Source organism: Lissotriton helveticus, chromosome 1_1 (genome assembly GCF_964261635.1).
Source record: "Lissotriton helveticus chromosome 1_1, aLisHel1.1, whole genome shotgun sequence".
Taxonomy (NCBI): Eukaryota; Metazoa; Chordata; class Amphibia; order Caudata; family Salamandridae; genus Lissotriton; species Lissotriton helveticus.
The window spans coordinates 1,409,332,632-1,409,350,081 of record NC_136057.1 but is presented as its reverse complement, the minus strand read 5'-3'; the positions used below and the strand labels follow the sequence as shown (position 1 = coordinate 1,409,350,081).

General features: G+C 44.5%; 1 protein-coding gene across 1 annotated transcript in view; it reads left to right on the top strand.

The window, feature by feature from the left end:
- The window catches only part of GCDH (glutaryl-CoA dehydrogenase), a 216,747-nt gene that overhangs the window by 112,399 nt on the left and 86,898 nt on the right, over positions 1–17,450 (top strand). Inside the window, exons 5-6 of the mRNA XM_078684804.1 lie at positions 12,952–13,014; positions 13,682–13,852. Coding sequence (XP_078540930.1) covers positions 12,952–13,014; positions 13,682–13,852 — 234 coding nt within the window. The remainder of the gene's footprint in view (positions 1–12,951; positions 13,015–13,681; positions 13,853–17,450) is intronic.

The window sequence follows — 17,450 nt, the reverse complement described above, 5'->3', positions numbered from 1 at the left end:
AAAATCTGAAAGATGGATGCCTTATCACAAGCCATCTTGAGACCGAAATTAACACTTCGAACAAAAACAACTTGCAATATCTCTGCCCAACAGAGATGGCATGAGTTAGCAAAATATGTGACTCTACAGCACTACAAGCAGATAGTTAAAGGGTAAATAACATTTTTCCTTATGGAGGACAGGTGATTTCCTGATACACGTCATATTTCGTCTGCAATCCCCTTTGCTAATATAGTACTTACAATGGGGTTGTCACAGTGACTGGCAGTACCTCAATATTCCTCCTCACACTTGTGCTATTGAGCCTATATGCAAAATCAGGCCCATCTGACCACACCTACACACAGATAATGGCCTTGAAAAAAATCTTTTTTATGAGGAGAATTAGTAATAACTTCTGGTCAGACAGAATGCAGTTTCAACTATGACAACGTTAACTTCGCAACATGAACATACCATCTTTTTCCCCCACTAGAACAACTCTGCCAATGCAAGGTACCACTGTACTTCACCATACATTCTTGTGCTACACACCTGCATGTAAATTGCATTTTGGTGCACAAAGCCTGTGTGTCATACCCAAATCTCACTATGCCGCTTTGCATTTTTGATCCTTCAACCTCCTGCTACCTCCCCCTTACACTGGAGCTCCAAATGTCCCTTAATCCTGACCTCCAGTATTCCTGGTATTTGAGTTCGGGATACAAGTAAAGCTCTACTGACTCACCTCATTATTGAGCTCCTGCTCCTAATTCTATTTCAGTGCTCTGCTCTGCTCTGCATGACTGCTACGTCCCACCTAGGTCTCTTCCAATGCACCTCTTTTTTGACCTTCCTTATCTCCTGCTATTTTACCCCAGACAGCTCTTCCAGCACACCTAAGCTCTTGCTGTGCACTGGAGGACTACCTGAACCTAAACCCAGCTTTGCAATTGCACCTCAGTACATCTGTATGGCCTTTATTAACCCAGAGCTGAGAGGAAACGCAGCTCTGCTCAGGCACCTAAAACGTTGAGAATTAATCCCAGTTCTCCACCATGGGTTTTCTCTTTGAGCTCATACAAGATGAATGTTCCTGCTAATGTGCAGGATCCTGGAACACATTACAAAACATGTAAACAAATAACTAAACAATATGTTCAGTAAGGCAACGTTTACTTATTTGTTCTATTCATCCATTCAGTAAAATTTCAAATAAAATAGTACGTTTGGCTGAAAACACCACTGCTAGGTAATATTTTAAAGTCAGACTAAAAGCAGGAAACGGTGCCTTAATAATTATCACTCTAAAACAGCGTAGACTGCCTCTGTGGTTTTAAGAACTTTGGAAGGCAGCAGTATCTTATCATGTGCAGCATGGTTTTTGCAGCCCTGAAAAACGGAGAGGTGGTTTCGACTTTTATTCTTTCGTAGAAACTAGCAGATTGTCTCTGATATTCTGACATGGTATAATAGAGTAGCAAGCTGACCCCCAACTTAAAGTGCGATAAGTGCCACGTTATGAGTCTTATGGAAATAACCTCCCAATGTAACTTTCAGGGAGTCTGAGTCCAAACAATAATGCTTAACAAAGGTGTAATACCTCCCCCAGTCTCCATGTGACAGATGCATAAATATCCGGAATGGAGACATTACTCATCAGAGTAGGAGTGACTGCTTTTCTCCTTGTGGAATGAGCCCTTGGTTTATCCTGTCTATGAATTTTGTTATGAAGCAAACCCATTTACAGTCCCTCTGGGCATAGCTCACCCATCCTCTTGGCTGAAGTAATAGGCAGCAAAAAAAACAACGTTCCAAGTAAGATGTTGCAGGTCATACCTATGTGGAGACTCAAAGGGGGACCTGTTGGTTTAGAAAGAACACTCAACAGCTCCCAAGAAGGGTGTGGCTTATTTGCGAGAGGAAAAACACTCCTAATATCTTCCAGGGATTATGCTTTTCATTTTGTTAAAGATGTCTTCAAATGGGAATTTTGAAAAGCAGTGATACATTCAAAATCGCTCCGACAGAGGAAAGCTGCAAGCAAACTTCAGCTAGGATGAAAGACAGTGGTGAAATATTCTGCCTGATATTCTGGAGAGCAGAGGCCGTTCGTGTGAGAGAAGGTACATCTGAAAAGTTTTGGTACCACCACAGACATGGCAAGTCTGGAGCTGTCAGAATCTGCTTCTGTTTGCCTTGTCTTCACTGTTGATCACCTTGGGAAGCAGAGGGTTTAGCGAAAAATTGACTTGAGTTATTTAAAGAGCATTCTCCAGAGATCATAGGTCTGGAAACGTAGAAGTAAAGGTGGGTACATTTTATTTTCTTCTCTATAAAAATTTTTTACTTTGGGTTGCTACCAACATGAGGACATTTTTGTGAGCTCTTCTTTGTTTAAAAACATTTGTTTTCTTTTACTGATGGTTTATTTCATCTGCTTTTATGTTTCGCACCCAGGTAGATGTGCTACTGCTAGCCGAATGGTCCTCCCAACATACAAATTCAGATGGTCTGACCGTGCTGGTCGAAACCACTGGCTCTCTTACCCCTTATTTTTTTATGAAGTACAGGGTGGACATTTGAGGGCCTATTCACAAACTGCATTTTGTGGTATGTTTAGTAGGACTACAATAGCACTACTAAAGTACTCCAAAATGTTCACAAACCTACATGTGTATATCTGCATTTCACCTGTTCTGTCTTATCTTTGGGGAGATCCTCTCACATGTACGTTTACTACTTACAGTAACTGTGAGAGCGATCAGAGGTAGTGGCTGGAAAAAAGAGCTATGCATACTACTAAATGGGAGTTTTTTTTTCAAAGAGGAATAAGGAGGGGTTTAGGGTGTGCTTTATGTAGAACATGCACCCCACCCACAAAAGAGTGAGCCCATTGTTTGTCACAAACTGCACTTCTTTAGTTAGTGTAGCCGAAACGGGACCCAAAACAGTAGTAACTTACTCCAGCCAGGAGTAAGTCCATTGCCAAACATGGCCAGTAATTGGTACTTCAGCACCATCCATAGAAAATAATGGAGGTAGAGAATTACAAGAAAACCCAAAGGAAAGAATGTTACATTATTTTAAATAGTTAAAAATGCAAATACATCTATTTTAATGTTTAAAAAATTGCATTTTTATTTATAAATTAAGGTAACATTAATTTCTATTAAAATATAGTTAAATTAAAGGTATTTTAATTCATTCTATACATCACTTGTAATAATTATTAATGCATAACATTACATTTATTTTTTAATTTCAGGTGGGAATTTATTGTTTATTTTAAACTTCAGAAATTGTTGTTTTATTTAAATTAAAGATGTATTTCAAAATTAAGTTAGAACTTTATTTTGTTCTACGTTTGAAATAAGTGCATACAATTCATTTATTATTATTATTATTAAAGGCTCTTCTATAGCGCATGGCCACTCGGGAGCATCCATTCAACTTAAAAAAATATTTTTGCTAATATGTTTACTATTCTTTTGAGTTAAATATACATTTTTACTTTTCCCTTTGCTTTATCATAGAGCAACTCTACAGTCAAGGTAGAGATCTCCCTCTGGTAGAGTACAGAGAAAATAAAAAACAATTATTAAACTTTATCATTAGTACAAATATTTTTACTTTAAATATTGTTATAAATTCATGTATATATTTATAGTCTAGAATAAACTACAAAATCTACAACACTACTTCCTTAATCTTTAATACATCTTTAATATAAGTATTAAAAGTAATTTAATTATATTTCAATACAAATGTTACATTAATTTGTAAATGCAAATATGTTTATAACTAAATAATAAATGTCTTATTTTTTTATTGTTTTAAACATTAAATTATATATATTTATAGTTTTAATTTTTAAATAATTTAATATAACATTATTTCCTATGGGTTTTTATTTTAAGTTTCTACCTCCATTATTTTTTCTGGGAGGTTGCTACAATACCAGTGGTTGTCCATGTGTGGTGCTGGACTTACTACTATTTCTTTTTTGACAGTAGTAATTTACAAACTTAACTTTTGCTCCAACCCCTTTTTAAAGTGCTGGAGACTTGTAAGTCTACACTTTTGAGTAACTTCACACTCAGGTTTTAAGAACAGTCAAAAGAAAAATACTCAAAGGTGTAAAAGTGAGTTACACATGTAATTTACTCACAAGTGTAAGTTACCTTTGTGAATAGCCTTGAAGGTCTGTGTGCAGAAGAATAGTGAAGATCTCGCTAACTGTAAGAAATGTTTCAGGGCAGGGCAGGATGGCTCATACTCTTCTGCAGCAGATTGATATGATATTTTTTTTCTAGGGGAGACCACAAACCCTTAGACTCCTGGACAGTGACATTGTACATGTGAGATACCCAGCTGTTCACAGTTGTTTAAGAAGGTACTTGAGAACAGAAAGCTACTCCAGCAAGTAGATTTAGTCTGTCACCCCCACCCCATAGACCACAAAGCACGTATCATAATATATTCATTTGATCAAACCAATCCTCTGACTTCTCACAAACCTGCAGACATTTTGTATGTAGAGAGGAATCCAGATCAAAGAAATGCCCAAAGCCATGGAGCCCAGAATAGACTGCACTAGTCTAACTGCAGAAGACTCAGTCAGATAAAGTTGAAGACCCATTCGCCCAATAGAAAGACACAACTCATTTTTCAGAGGCTGTCACCTCGAATCCCAAAGGAGAATAGCTTCCTAAGGGCTCCCATTCCCCTCTGTGAATCAGTTCCTTTGAGGAGTCAGTAACTGGTCTGTGGTTTGCGACTGTAATTGCAGTCCCAAACAATTGATAAATAGATCACTGAATCACAGTTTGGAAGGAATGCCTTTAATGCCTTTTTTTAAATTGTAATTTGGTAGGAGTTGCAAAACCCATTTTACGAGTTAGAAAAACTTTTCTGACTCATAAACTGGGTTTTATGAATTGGAAATGGTACTTTTGTGGCTTCAAACCCTGCGAGTCTGGAAATCACAGAGTTTAGGACCTCAAAAAGGCTTAGTACATTTAGCCCAAAAAGCCTTGACTGGTTAGTCGTCTAAATAGGGGCCAATGAAAACTCCTGTTCTGCGAAGAAAAGCTGGTTCTATGCCATTCATTTGAAAAAAGCCCTGGGGGTAGTCTTCGGGTCAAAGGGAAGTACTCTTTACTAGTAATGATTCTGCTGACTCTGGACCCCCCACTGACTCCCAAATCCTGATTTCACACATTTCGACATATGAAAATATACATCCTAGGGGTAGTCTTCGGGTCAAAGGGAAGTACTCTTTACTAGTAATGATTCTTCTGACTCTGGACCCCCCACTGCCTCCCAAATCCTGTTTTCTCAAATTTCGACATATAAAAATATGCATCCTAGAGCACAAGTTCTTTCCCCCCAACTAAAGAGGAGGGACATTTTGACAAAGCGCCAACATCCCGAATCCTTCCTTTTTGAATCGCTAATTCACTCTTTTGGGTTTGAACTCCAATTTTGAGCCCTTCTTTTTTTTTTTTCACAACAAATTTTATTGATTGTTTAGGGAAAAGCAGATATGTGGCTCTCCACAGTCAAGAGATCACCACCAAGCATCATGACACATTTTTAGCAGTATTGCAAAGTCCAAGCAATAAAAGAGGAAAGACAAGAAACTCCCCCCCTCCTCCACCCGCCGTCCTCAACCACCCAACTGCCCTTCTACCCACCCTTTATCCCTCCCTAACCCTATGCACGTGAGCATATAAGCATTCAGTACTTGGTCGTAGTGTGCTAGGCATGACGCACTTCCTAGGCTTGTGAATCATCTTCCACTCGAAGCTCATCCTCTGGTTCTGGCGGAGGATCCAGAGTCAACCCCCTATACTCCGCCCACCGTTTCCAGATTTTAAAATGCTTACGGGGGCATCCTCTGGCCTCAAACACCGGGCGCTCCAGCTCCATAAAGTAGTCCAGTCCAGCCTTCCATGCACACAGGGGGGGGGGCTCGCTCTCCCTTCCATGCTCGTGCTAGGTCCCCTTTGGCAACAACAAGCCCCAGCAACAATAGGTGGCGTTTGTATATATTTCCACCTACACCCTCCAATACATGGAGCAGCCCCAAGCGAGGGGTGCGGGGAAGATCTCATCCCAATACCTCTGACAAACAACTCCAGACACATCTCCAGAATCTGGTCAGCCCGGTACACGACCACACAGTGTGCAGCAGCGTACCCCTTTCAACTCCACAGCGCAGACATTCCGGAGACACAATCAGTCCCGCTTTCCACAGCCGTTCCCGGGTGTAATAGGCCCTGTGTAAGTACTTGAATTGGATTAACCTGAGTCGTATTGCAATGGCAGTCCCCCGCGGGGACTCCAGGGCTTCCCTCCAGTCATCGTCATCCAGGGGACCAACATCTTTCTCCCAGGCCTCTTTGAGGGGAAGTAGGGAGGAGGAGCAGTGAGTGACCAGTGTTTGATAGATCCGGGACACCTTCTTATCTCCGAGGTCTCCCATGAAGACCTTCGCTTCAATTGGGCTGAATTCTGGGAGCGATTCCATGCCAGCGATGCTAGGTGCTAGCGCATGGCGAAACTGCAGATACCGAAAGAATTGGGTCTTGGGCATATGGAACTCAGTGCTGAGCTCCTGGAATGATTTGAGAGTGACCCCGGTCAGCACGTGACCTAACGACGAGATCCCAATGGCGTCCCAGCCACCAAACCCCGTCAATGAGGCCAGCTCGGGGAGCAGCCCGTTCCTCCACAACGGGGTCTCCGCCGTTAACCTACCCCACCAGCCCATGCGACGCAGCGATTGCCGCCATATAACAAAGACCACTCGTGTGGCACATGGCAGTTTCTTCCGCAACCTGGCCGAGTATAGGATCGTATGGAGCGAGTTGTCACCCATCAGTGAGCGCTCCAGGGCATATGCTGGGTCTCCTCTGTCTCCATACCACCATTCGTTAAGTACCAGCAATTGGGAGGCCTGATAATAGGACAATAGGTCCGACGTGGCCAGGCCACCACAATACGTGGACAGGAAGCATGTCCGCAGCGCCACCCTGGCAGCACCTCCAGCCCACAGGAAACGGCCCAGAACTGAGTTGACCTGCCGAAACCACTGGGGAGCTATTAGGTGTGGGTAGCTCTGCAGCTGGTATAAGAGGCGCGGGAGCGCAACCATTTTGAAGATCGCAGATCTACCGAATATAGTCAGAGGCATCCGGGACCACGTTTTGACGTCCGTCTGGACCCTCTCCCACACTGGTACCACGTTACGTTCCCAGGCAATATCTGCGGATTCTGAGAGGAACACCCCCAGGTAATTCAAACCCCCGGCTGCCACCTGCAACGCTGATGCCCAAGGGTCCGCCGCAATCCCGCCACCCAACACCCACAGGGTGGACTTACGTGGGTTGAGACAAAGGCCCGACACCTCCCCGAAGATGCGCATAATTTCTAAGACTCGGGGCCCCGACCTATGTAAATCAGTAAGAAAGAAGAGGACGTCATCTGCATATAATGCAATCCTATCAGTGAGGTTCCCGCCCCACTCAAAGCCCCGCATCTGCGCGTCAATGCGCACCCAAGAGGCCAGAGGCTCCATTGCCAGTGCAAATAGGTACGGGGAGAGCGGACACCCCTGTCGGGTCCCCCGGCCAATCGGAAAGCTCTCCGAGACCGCCCCGGAGACACGCACTGATGCCGTGATATCGGTATAGAGCAGTTTGATGTAGGAGAGAAACACCGGGCCCAGATTGAGGCGAGGCAGGAGCGCAAATAGGTATGCCCAACTAACCGAATCAAAAGCTTTATCCATATCCGCCAGTAGCAGAGCCGCCCGTTCCCCCGTGGCCCCCATGGCATCTACCGCTGCCTGTGCCCGTCTAATGTTGTGCCGCGTCGCCCTATGCGGCATGAAGCCGGCCTGGTCTGGGTGTACCAGGTCCGTCACATACGGGAGAAGGCGGTTCGCCAATGCCTTAGCCAGTAGTTTAGCCTCTATGTTGAGCAAGGATATTGGGCGATAAGAGTCATAACTGTCTGGGGGTCTGCCCGGCTTTTGGAAGACCACCACTTCGGCATGGCGCCAGTCAGGCGGCAGCCTACCCTGTGTTCGCGCCGCCTCCAGTGCACTCCGGTAATGGGATCCCAGTTGGAGCTGGAATTTCCTATAGAATTCACTCGGGAAGCCACTTGGCCCAGGTGCCTTCCCCGTGTTGAGCTGTCCCAGCGCGTCACCCAGTTCCTCCGCCGTAAGGGGAAGGTCTAGCGCTGTCCTGGTCTCATCAGAGACCGCCCTCGGAGGCAAGTCATCAATAAATTTAGCGACCTCATCCGCCGATAGACAATCCCGCGGAGCATATTGCTCCATAAAATAGCGGGCAAAACTCGCAGCCAGTTTAGCTGGGTCTGTGATAGCCACGCCGTCCCCATCAGTGAGGCCCGGCAGCGTAATTGGTTGGAGGGTACGTTGACATAGCCTATGTAGCATTGTACAGGACTTATCTCCCCACTGATACACTCTACTCCGCGTGGCCAGCCACGCCTGCCTAGCATCATCAAGTAACACAGATGCATAGGACTGCTGTGCCTGCAGGAGCAACCTCACTGCTACCTCATCTCCCCCTCCCCGGCATCGCAGTTCCAAAGTTTCCACCCGCGAGGCTGCCTCAGCGATAGCCTCCCGGCGCCGTCGACGGGCCGCCGCACACCATGCGATGTCTATCCCCCGTATGGTGGGTTTCATTGCCTCCCAAACCACGACCGCGTCTATGTCTCCTACTAGGTTTTCCTGCCAGTAATGAGCAATCGCACCCCGTAGATGCTGGATGTAGTCAGTCTGCTGAAGGTGCCACGAGGACATCCTCCACCAGAACGGTTGTCGTTTCTTTTGCAGCTCGACCCTGATGGCCACCGGGGAGTGGTCAGACAACCCTCTTGGCAAGATCCCCGCCTCCCGCACTCTATTCAGGAACGAACTGGGCACAAACACATAATCCAGTCTCGAGAAGGAGCCATGCACCGCCGAAACATACGTGTACTCCCGTACTTTGGGATGCATATGTCGCCACACATCCACCCAACCCATCCCCCCCACCATTGCATTCAACCGGGTAGGGGGGGCAGCCGTTAGTATCCCCTGTAGTCTCCGACGGTCCATACATACGTCCATTACTTCATTCCAATCGCCCCCCAACACAGCCAAGGACTCCGGGATGTCCTCCCACACCGCAAACAGCCTCTCAGACAAGGACCACTGCAAAGGAGGGGGGGGCGTAGATGCTCCCAAAAACCACTGGTTCAGTACCCACCATCCCTTTGATAAAAATGTAGCGACCCTGTGGGTCCGCCCATTGTCTCTCATGGACGTAGGACAACCTGCGATGTACCAAAGCAGCAACTCCTCTGGACCCCCTAGAAAACCCGGCATGGAAGACTTGTAGGTAGCCAAATCTTTGCAGACTAAGCACTTTCGATCCCATCATGTGCGTTTCCTGTAACAATAACACATCTGCAGCCTCCCTCTTCCCCCATCGCAAAATCACCCCCGTTTGATCTTGTCGAGCATCCCCCTGACATTCCAGGTTACCACACGCATGGACTCACTGGGGAGCCCTGGAGGCGGCGCGTCAGCCATAGTCGAATGGGACGAACCAAGTAGGCCCCCTGCGCCACACCCATGCACACAGCACCGTTATCAGCAAAGCATAAAAACTCACGTGCAGTCCCCCCCACCCACCCCGGGTCCCCCCAACAACAACCCCCCCGCCCACCTTACCCCAAACCAGTCCCCCCCTACCCCCCTCCTTTGCCCCACGCCCTCCACCCCTATACCTCATAGAACTCTGAAGTACCTGTCGCGGCATGGGCAACCTCGGGCCCAAAACATAGGACCCAAGGCCAACCATACCAATGGATCCCAACAACCCGTGAAAACAGTAGAAACACCCCCCCCCCCCCCCAGGCAACTCCCACTCTAGTAGGTGCAGGTAGCCCCTATAAAGTAGCCTCCCGAACCCCATCCCGCAATCTCACACATGCGCAAGACATCATTTAGAAATAACAGTAGAGGCAGCGTTCATCCATCCAAGCGATGGGACCCGGCTATGCGACTCCCTTCAGCCGGAGCCCGTGGCAACAACGGATAGGCACAGTTCTCCCTGGGCCCTCAATGGTCTTTTCCAGAGTGATCGGAATCTACAGTCACACTATCTTGTGTCTCGCTGATGGAAGCGGAGCGCTTCCGCGATCTGGACCTCTGGTTCCTTCTGCTCCGGGCAGGCTGGTCCCCCCGTTCCCGCGACGATCCTCTCGAGTGGCCTGGGTTCAGCCCCGGTTGGGCATGCGGCCTGACCCTCACCGTCTCGTCCGTCCATTTAAAGACGTCTTCCGGGGTATCGAAGAAATGTGTCCGCGACTGGAAGACCACCCGTAGGCGGGCTGGATAAAGCAGAGAGTACTGAATCTTCAGACCTCGCTGAGCCCTTCTTTTTGATCAGGAAGTAGAGTAAACTCCACTGCTCCACTGGTGTCTTGATAGTAGCTCTATTAGTCATAAAGATAAAGTTCTTAAATAGGCAGGGTCAGTTTGCACTTTTTGATTTTTTTTTCAAATATATTTTTATTGGCATTTTGTTGAATACACATTGCTTGCAATGCAGTAGCAGGAGTATCAATATCAAAGAGTATACTAAATTGGATCGCAAGAAGGAACAAGGCTAGGGGCAAGAGTACAGACATATCTATGCCAGTCGGTAAAGACAAGCTGTAGTGTTCAGTACAGTTTCAGATAGTTTGTAGGCATAGAGTGTCCTCAACTCTGAGTTGTGGTCCAATCGTCCCTCTCGCCGTGACAAAAGTATACTCTGAACTCCCAACTGGGAAGGTGCTCCCAAACAGAAAACCCCTTTAAGTCACCAAGTAAGCCACATCCCCTCTAACATCTATCTGAGGTGTTTGGAAAGATTCGCTTGAGTTTGGCAGGATGTAGGTACCAGTCCATTAGGGTTTTTAAGTGTGCTTCCCTAAGCTCCAAGGAGTGATTACATTTTGAGATATCGGACCAGAGTGCTGTCCATTCCCCGTCTTGTATGTCCCGCTGCAACACTCCCTCCCACATGGACATATACCGCGGTCAAGCCGAATGTGTGGTGGAGAGCAGATGATTGTAAAGAAAGGAAATCACCCCTTTCATTGATCTCACTGTTCTCGCATATTTCTCAAAGCTTGTTTTCTCCCTTGTACCTTAGTCACGTATATGGGGGGTGAGAGCCCAATGCCTAAGCTGAAGGTAATGGAAATGTTCGTCTGGGGTTAAATGGAATTCACGTCTGCAACTATCGAAGGTGAGGATGTTGTGGTTGTGGAATACGTGGTCAAGCATAAGGCAGCCTCCCTCTCTCCAAGCGCCAAAGAGGCCTTCCTGCATGGCCGGTGGAAAGGCTGGGTTTAAGTGAATGTGTCTGGCAAACCCACCACTCCCTCCGCTCGAGGATGCCGCAAGATGGAAAAAGATAATCGAGCCCGCCCTCCTTGCCAAATGAAACGAGTCAGCAGGGATTTGATTTTAAGTAGGAAGGTTGTCGTTAACTCAGTGGGCAGGGCCTGAAAAAGGTATAGCAGTTTGAGAAGCAGCGTCATTTTGACTGCATGGATGCGGCCAAGCCAAGAAATGAATAGGGGCTTCCATCTCTTAAGGTTATTCTGAATTTGGAGAAGGGTGGCCTGGAAATTTGCGTTGTAGAGCCCGTCCACGTGTGGCGTCAACTGAATCCCCAAGTATTGAAAGGAGCGGCTAGCCCATTGTAATGGAGATTGGGATTGGATTTTGTGGGCCTCAGCAACAGGGAGCGTAAGATTAAGTATGTATGATTTATCAAGGTTGATCTTGGAGCCAGCTAAGACCTCAAATTTGGCTAGTTCTAATTGCAAGATGGGGAGTGAATGTGAGGGATCTGTGAGTGTCAAGAGCACATTCTCCACAAAGAGAGATATTTATGAGTATCCCCTCCAAAGGGTATCTCAGTAATTGCCAAATTGTTTCGGATGGTCATTGCTAGCGGTCCAATACTCGTAAGGGGGAAGGGGGCCGACAGCACGTCATTGACCTGGACCCTGGAGCGGGGCTGTAGGTAGTGGCCCTAATCATGCAAATTAATTTGTCGGCGAAACCAAAGGCTGCGAGGACGCAGAAGTGGAATGCCCAGTCATCCGATCAAAGGCTTCGGCGTCCAGCCCCACCAGGACCGCCGGGATCTCCCTTTTGGCGGCTTTTTCAATGAGATGGATGGTGCGTCTAATATTCTCATGAGTCTGGCAACCTTTTAAGAAGCCAGACTAATCAGGGTGGACGAGATCTGGCAACAAGTCTAGGATCCAGTTAGCAAGAATCGTAGAGTAAAGGTTTGCATTTCACAAGAATCGTAAAGTAAAGTTTTGCATTTCGCAAGAATAGTAGAGTAAACTTTCGCATATTTCTAATTTTTTACAGTGAGATGTATTATGGCTTCTTGTCCTCCTTTAATATTTACTCTAAAATTTTAGTTCAGTTGAGTTTTCAGCAAAATACCCTGTTTGTTTCAATTTGGCTGACAGATATAAAAACAAATCATAACTAACTGTGCATGTTTTCTAATTGATATTATATTTGAAAACAAGATTTTTGTTAATGTGATCTAGGATTCCACAAGTACGCCGGAATAGTCCTTTTACGAATATGAGTGTGAGTACTAAAAGTACATCTTTATTCCTCTGAATATGCTGCATATGTCTGTAGTTAGATATTATATTTGAAAACAAGATTTAAAATTAAATAAATGTGATCTAGGATTCCACAAGTACACCGTAAAAGTCTGCCTTTTATGGATATGTAGGTGAGTACTTAAATGTACATTTTTGTTCCATCTCTTGTGGTCCATATGCCTGTCCATAAATTGTAATGTTTACATTGTGCGGAAAAAAAATTAACATGTGTTTTATTAAATATTTCAGTCTTTCATCGTGAAATCATTTCTGAACTTGGCGAACTTGGAGTCTTAGGATCCACCATTAAAGGTAAGACATATTACAGATCATTCCAAGTGGAGACTTAACAGTTGTTAAGCAGAGGGGAAAAAGGCAGCCCCTTTGTCCATTAGGCTTCAGCTTACTTCTTCTGAACCCAGAAGAAGTAAGCTGCCTCAAACCTCAACAGTAGAGATAATCACTTGTGGGTGACTGCCAAGTCAGTGAAGCAGACAAGTGCTGTAGCCATTATTGGTAGGTGCTTGTACATCATCAGAGGAATACAAACAACCTAGTAAATTTCCTCTAGGGTCACATGATATCCTTGGGGTTGAAACAAGAATCTAGACTTGTCAGCCCACCACTCACTTGAACGACTACAACCACTCCACTATTAGTTTGTAGAAGAGCAGCACATCACAAGAGGAGAAGATTACTTTAGGCTTAGCTTGTCAGACCATCACAGCATTGCAAGAAAACAGTTACTTTGGGTATACCTAGTAAGAGATCATCAGCGTAGGAGATCACCAAATCTTCCTTTGCATCTAGGAGCAGATACTCATAACGGGCGGGCGGAAACGGGCGGAAATCACCGCAACCATGGCATAATGTCTTCTCACCAAATCACTGTGAAAAGAGAATAACTCAAACCGTTGCAGGTAAAAATATGTTTTAAGTGCTGATTCCTTTTGTTTTTCCTTTGTTCCTTTACTTTAAGGGTATGGCTGTGCTGGGACCTCGTATGTTGCCTATGGTCTACTTGCCCGGGAAGTCGAGAGAGTGGATAGTAGCTACCGGTCAGTGATGAGCGTCCAGTCCTCCCTGGTCATGCACCCGATTTATGCCTATGGAACTGAAGAGCAGAAACAGAAATATCTCCCCAAGTTAGGTGAGGTAGCAAATGGTTTCAGTCCTATGGAAGTGTTGGGTGGGCTGTTAGTGTATCTATATTTGTATAGTTCTTTCTACTGCTTGTGTTCACCCAATCATTTTCTTTGCGTGGGCATCATTTTAATTCAGTGCTGGGATTTTCATTGATCATTTGAGTATGGTTGCATTTGGTTGTTATTAGTGCAGTAACGATTTATTATACTCTTAAAGAAATATGTGAGCAGCTTATATTCTGATGCAACCACTATTACGTCATCTGAGGGTAGAATATATATATATGGACCCCATTGTTACTTATGGACAGTATGAATATGCAAAACTCCCAATTCCTAAATAGTGGCATTTGTACGAGAAATAAGATTAATTAATTTGCTTTATTTAGATCATGCCTGAGAGTTTGAAATTCTAGTTTCCCTACCAAAATCCCGCTTCCAAGGCCACATTTAAGTTTTTTATGGTTGATGTTATTTATTAAAAAGTTTTAAATTCTTGAATGGGTGGCATGATCAGCACCATGGCAAGATGCCCAACTGCTGTCTGATGCCAATCCCCCCCCCTTCTAGGTACCCCCGCCCCACAAGTTTATTAGCGTCGGCTCCATAGTGTTTGGGACTGCACAAACTTCATCCATTGAAGCTTGCCTGGTCCTGCGGTATGGCTCGTGCTTATGTAGTGCAGTACCTTACACGAGGGCCGTGCCGGGTCCCATGGGAGTACTGCGTATGATTTGTTTTCGTTTGTCTTTTTCCCCCTGGTTGGGGGTTCCTCTGGGTCACCCCTTGAGTGCTAGGAGAGAGAGTATCCCTATCCATTCCCATATCCTGTAATGGCGGCCACAACGTTGTGCTCTAAGTTGCGGCAAGGCAATCAGATTGCTCTGTACCAAGGGACTGGAACAGGTCCTTTGGTACCAAAAAGGCAGATAAGAGAAAAAAAATTCCTCAGCCCATTACCTGCCCGTATTTTCTTTAATGTATGGTACCGCAGGCCAACTATCCAGATACCACTATATTTTTAGCACCTTCATGACCACTCGAGCACCTCTTTACACTCAAATCTCTGGAGAAAGGCTAAACAAACAGATTTAAGCCAAATAATGAAAAGCATGCTTTCTGAGTAACGCTCTAACCTTTTCCAAATTTGGGTAATTCCATTCAGCCATTTTTTCGGTATCAATTCCCAACATTTCCAATAGTAATTTACATAGGATAGCAGTGTTTTGTTACCCCCACACACCCGTCTGTTTCTTGTACGCCACTTGACGGATCAGCCTAAAAATGTTCAGGATGGAATTTAGGTGGATTAACGTTTTTTGTGGAAAGTTTCATGCCGATTCATCAAAGAGCGCTAAGATATTAGCAAAACTAAAATGTGCTGTTCCTGTGGAAACTCACCTACCTATGACTACACAGTGGAGACCCCCACTGTATAACATTTATATATATATATATATATATATATATATATATATATATATATATATATATATATATATATATATATATATATATATATATATATATATATATATATATATATATATATATATATACACTCGCACTATCTCTCTCTCTCTCTCTTCCTCATGTATTGGAGCACTTTCAAAAGACAATCCAAGGGATGATTTTCGGAATTTTAAACAGTTTATATTAAAAATCCATTCTCAAAACTACACTGCAGCACCTAAAGTATAAATCTGAAAGTCTTACATTTTAGGAGTTAAAAAAAAGAACACCATGTCCCTCTAAGCTCTAAGGGCTTCCAGTACTCATGATGCTTTGTAATGGGTAATTGCCTCACCGAATCTGTTTTTCTCTGAGGACCTTCACTGAGATATATTTATTTTTGATTTATTTTCTCTCAACTCTTTGCATCTTAGAAGTCGTGCAAAATGTTTTCTGGCTTTTTCATGGGCTTTTTCCTGTCAGCTTGGCTTCACTATTTGTGGAATGCCCATCACCGGGAATAAAACAAGGCTGCTTCAGACCCATACCAAGTATGTTTGGTTTGTTTTCCAACTTCCTATCCCATAAAGGAATGCAAATTCTGTGTGCAGATGTCAAAAAGGACCCTGGAAAATAGGGAAGGTAACCGTCTTTGAGTAATTGGGAAGACCTGAAATCAAAAGAAAAGAAAAAGCTGACAATATCTCCAGGGAAATCTCTGCTTCCACTGTGATGGTGCCTGCCACACCAGTGTACTCTCACAAAAGGAGATCTAGGGACAGGAAATCAAACAGAGACGGAAGAAGAAGAAGACCCCGTTATTAACATTGTTCCTTGTTGCCATAAAACGTTACACATTTGCAAAAACCTCTGCCCAACATGCATGCCGTTGAAAACAGGCTCAGTGTTGAATCAACCCCCTTGACACTGATTGAGTATGTTCTCAACATTGAGGCATTTGAAGCTAAGGATGGCATCACATTTGCATCTATTCCCTCGACATTGTCACACTATTTGCATTCTCTAGAAAATGACCTGGTGGTTGAAGAAGAAGAGTGTCATGTAGAGGAACTTGCAGACAGGGGTAGGTTCAGGACCTGGGAAAGAAGCATTTGCCTTTAGCTCTGTTGAGTGTTTATCGTTAAATATGAGTGTAAAAATGGCACGGTTAGAAAGTTAAAAGATTGAAGGTATTTCAAACTTTTCAGAAGACTTGCTAATTTACCTAATTTTTATGAAAAGTCTGAAAGATGTTAGGTGTTTTTAAAAGTTGATGTTTTTTTTGGTACAATCAGCGTAGCTTTTTTGCGTGTTGTCTCAGACAACTCCAGCTACTTGTTTTAGACAGCATGGTATGCTATACTACACAGTCACCCTGTACTCATGATTAGATTAATTTCTTGTCAATCTGCTTTTTATTGGTGGCTTTCCTCACTATTAAGTGTTTTGTCCCCCACATGGAGCATAGTTTGTTTACCATTATTGTTGACTGGCTACAGTGTAGCCATCTACTCCTACTCCCATGGAACAACTTAAAAAAAAAATCTGTATCTCCTTAGTACTCCATGGGAGTGCATGTCTTGATTTTCAGACCATGCTTGCAGGCTTTACTCTCTCACCCAACTTTCTGCTCCCGTCCTGCCCCAGATGCTGTTTGCCGGCATGCCAGATCCTGGCTTTGGTGAGGCCCTGAATGTTCTCCTTATCCTGTTTCTTTCCTCCCACCCTACCTCCTGACTTTTCTTTGCAGCACACCATGTTGTGGATAGCAGCATTGGTGATGTCCTGGATGTTGTCTCATTTCATTGTCTATTGCTGCCCTTCTCCCTAGTGGTAGCCGCTATTAGCTTTGCGCGTGCTGGAGGATTTTTAACTCTACTGGCATTAACAAAGACAATATCTAAGATCGGCCATTTTAAAAGTATAGAAAATAATGTTTTCTGTACTTTCAAGATGGCCACAGTATTGCATCACACAACTTGGCGGGCCGCTTGAAAATATAGGAAGAAGTGTATTCATTGCTTTATATACTTTTAACATGGCTTGTTGGGCATTGGGAAAATTCCTCATTTCACTTGCTCTACAATAGCAAAAGCCAGACCAACTGCCTTAGCCAATGCTTGTTTTCCCCCCCAAACAGACAGGCCCAAC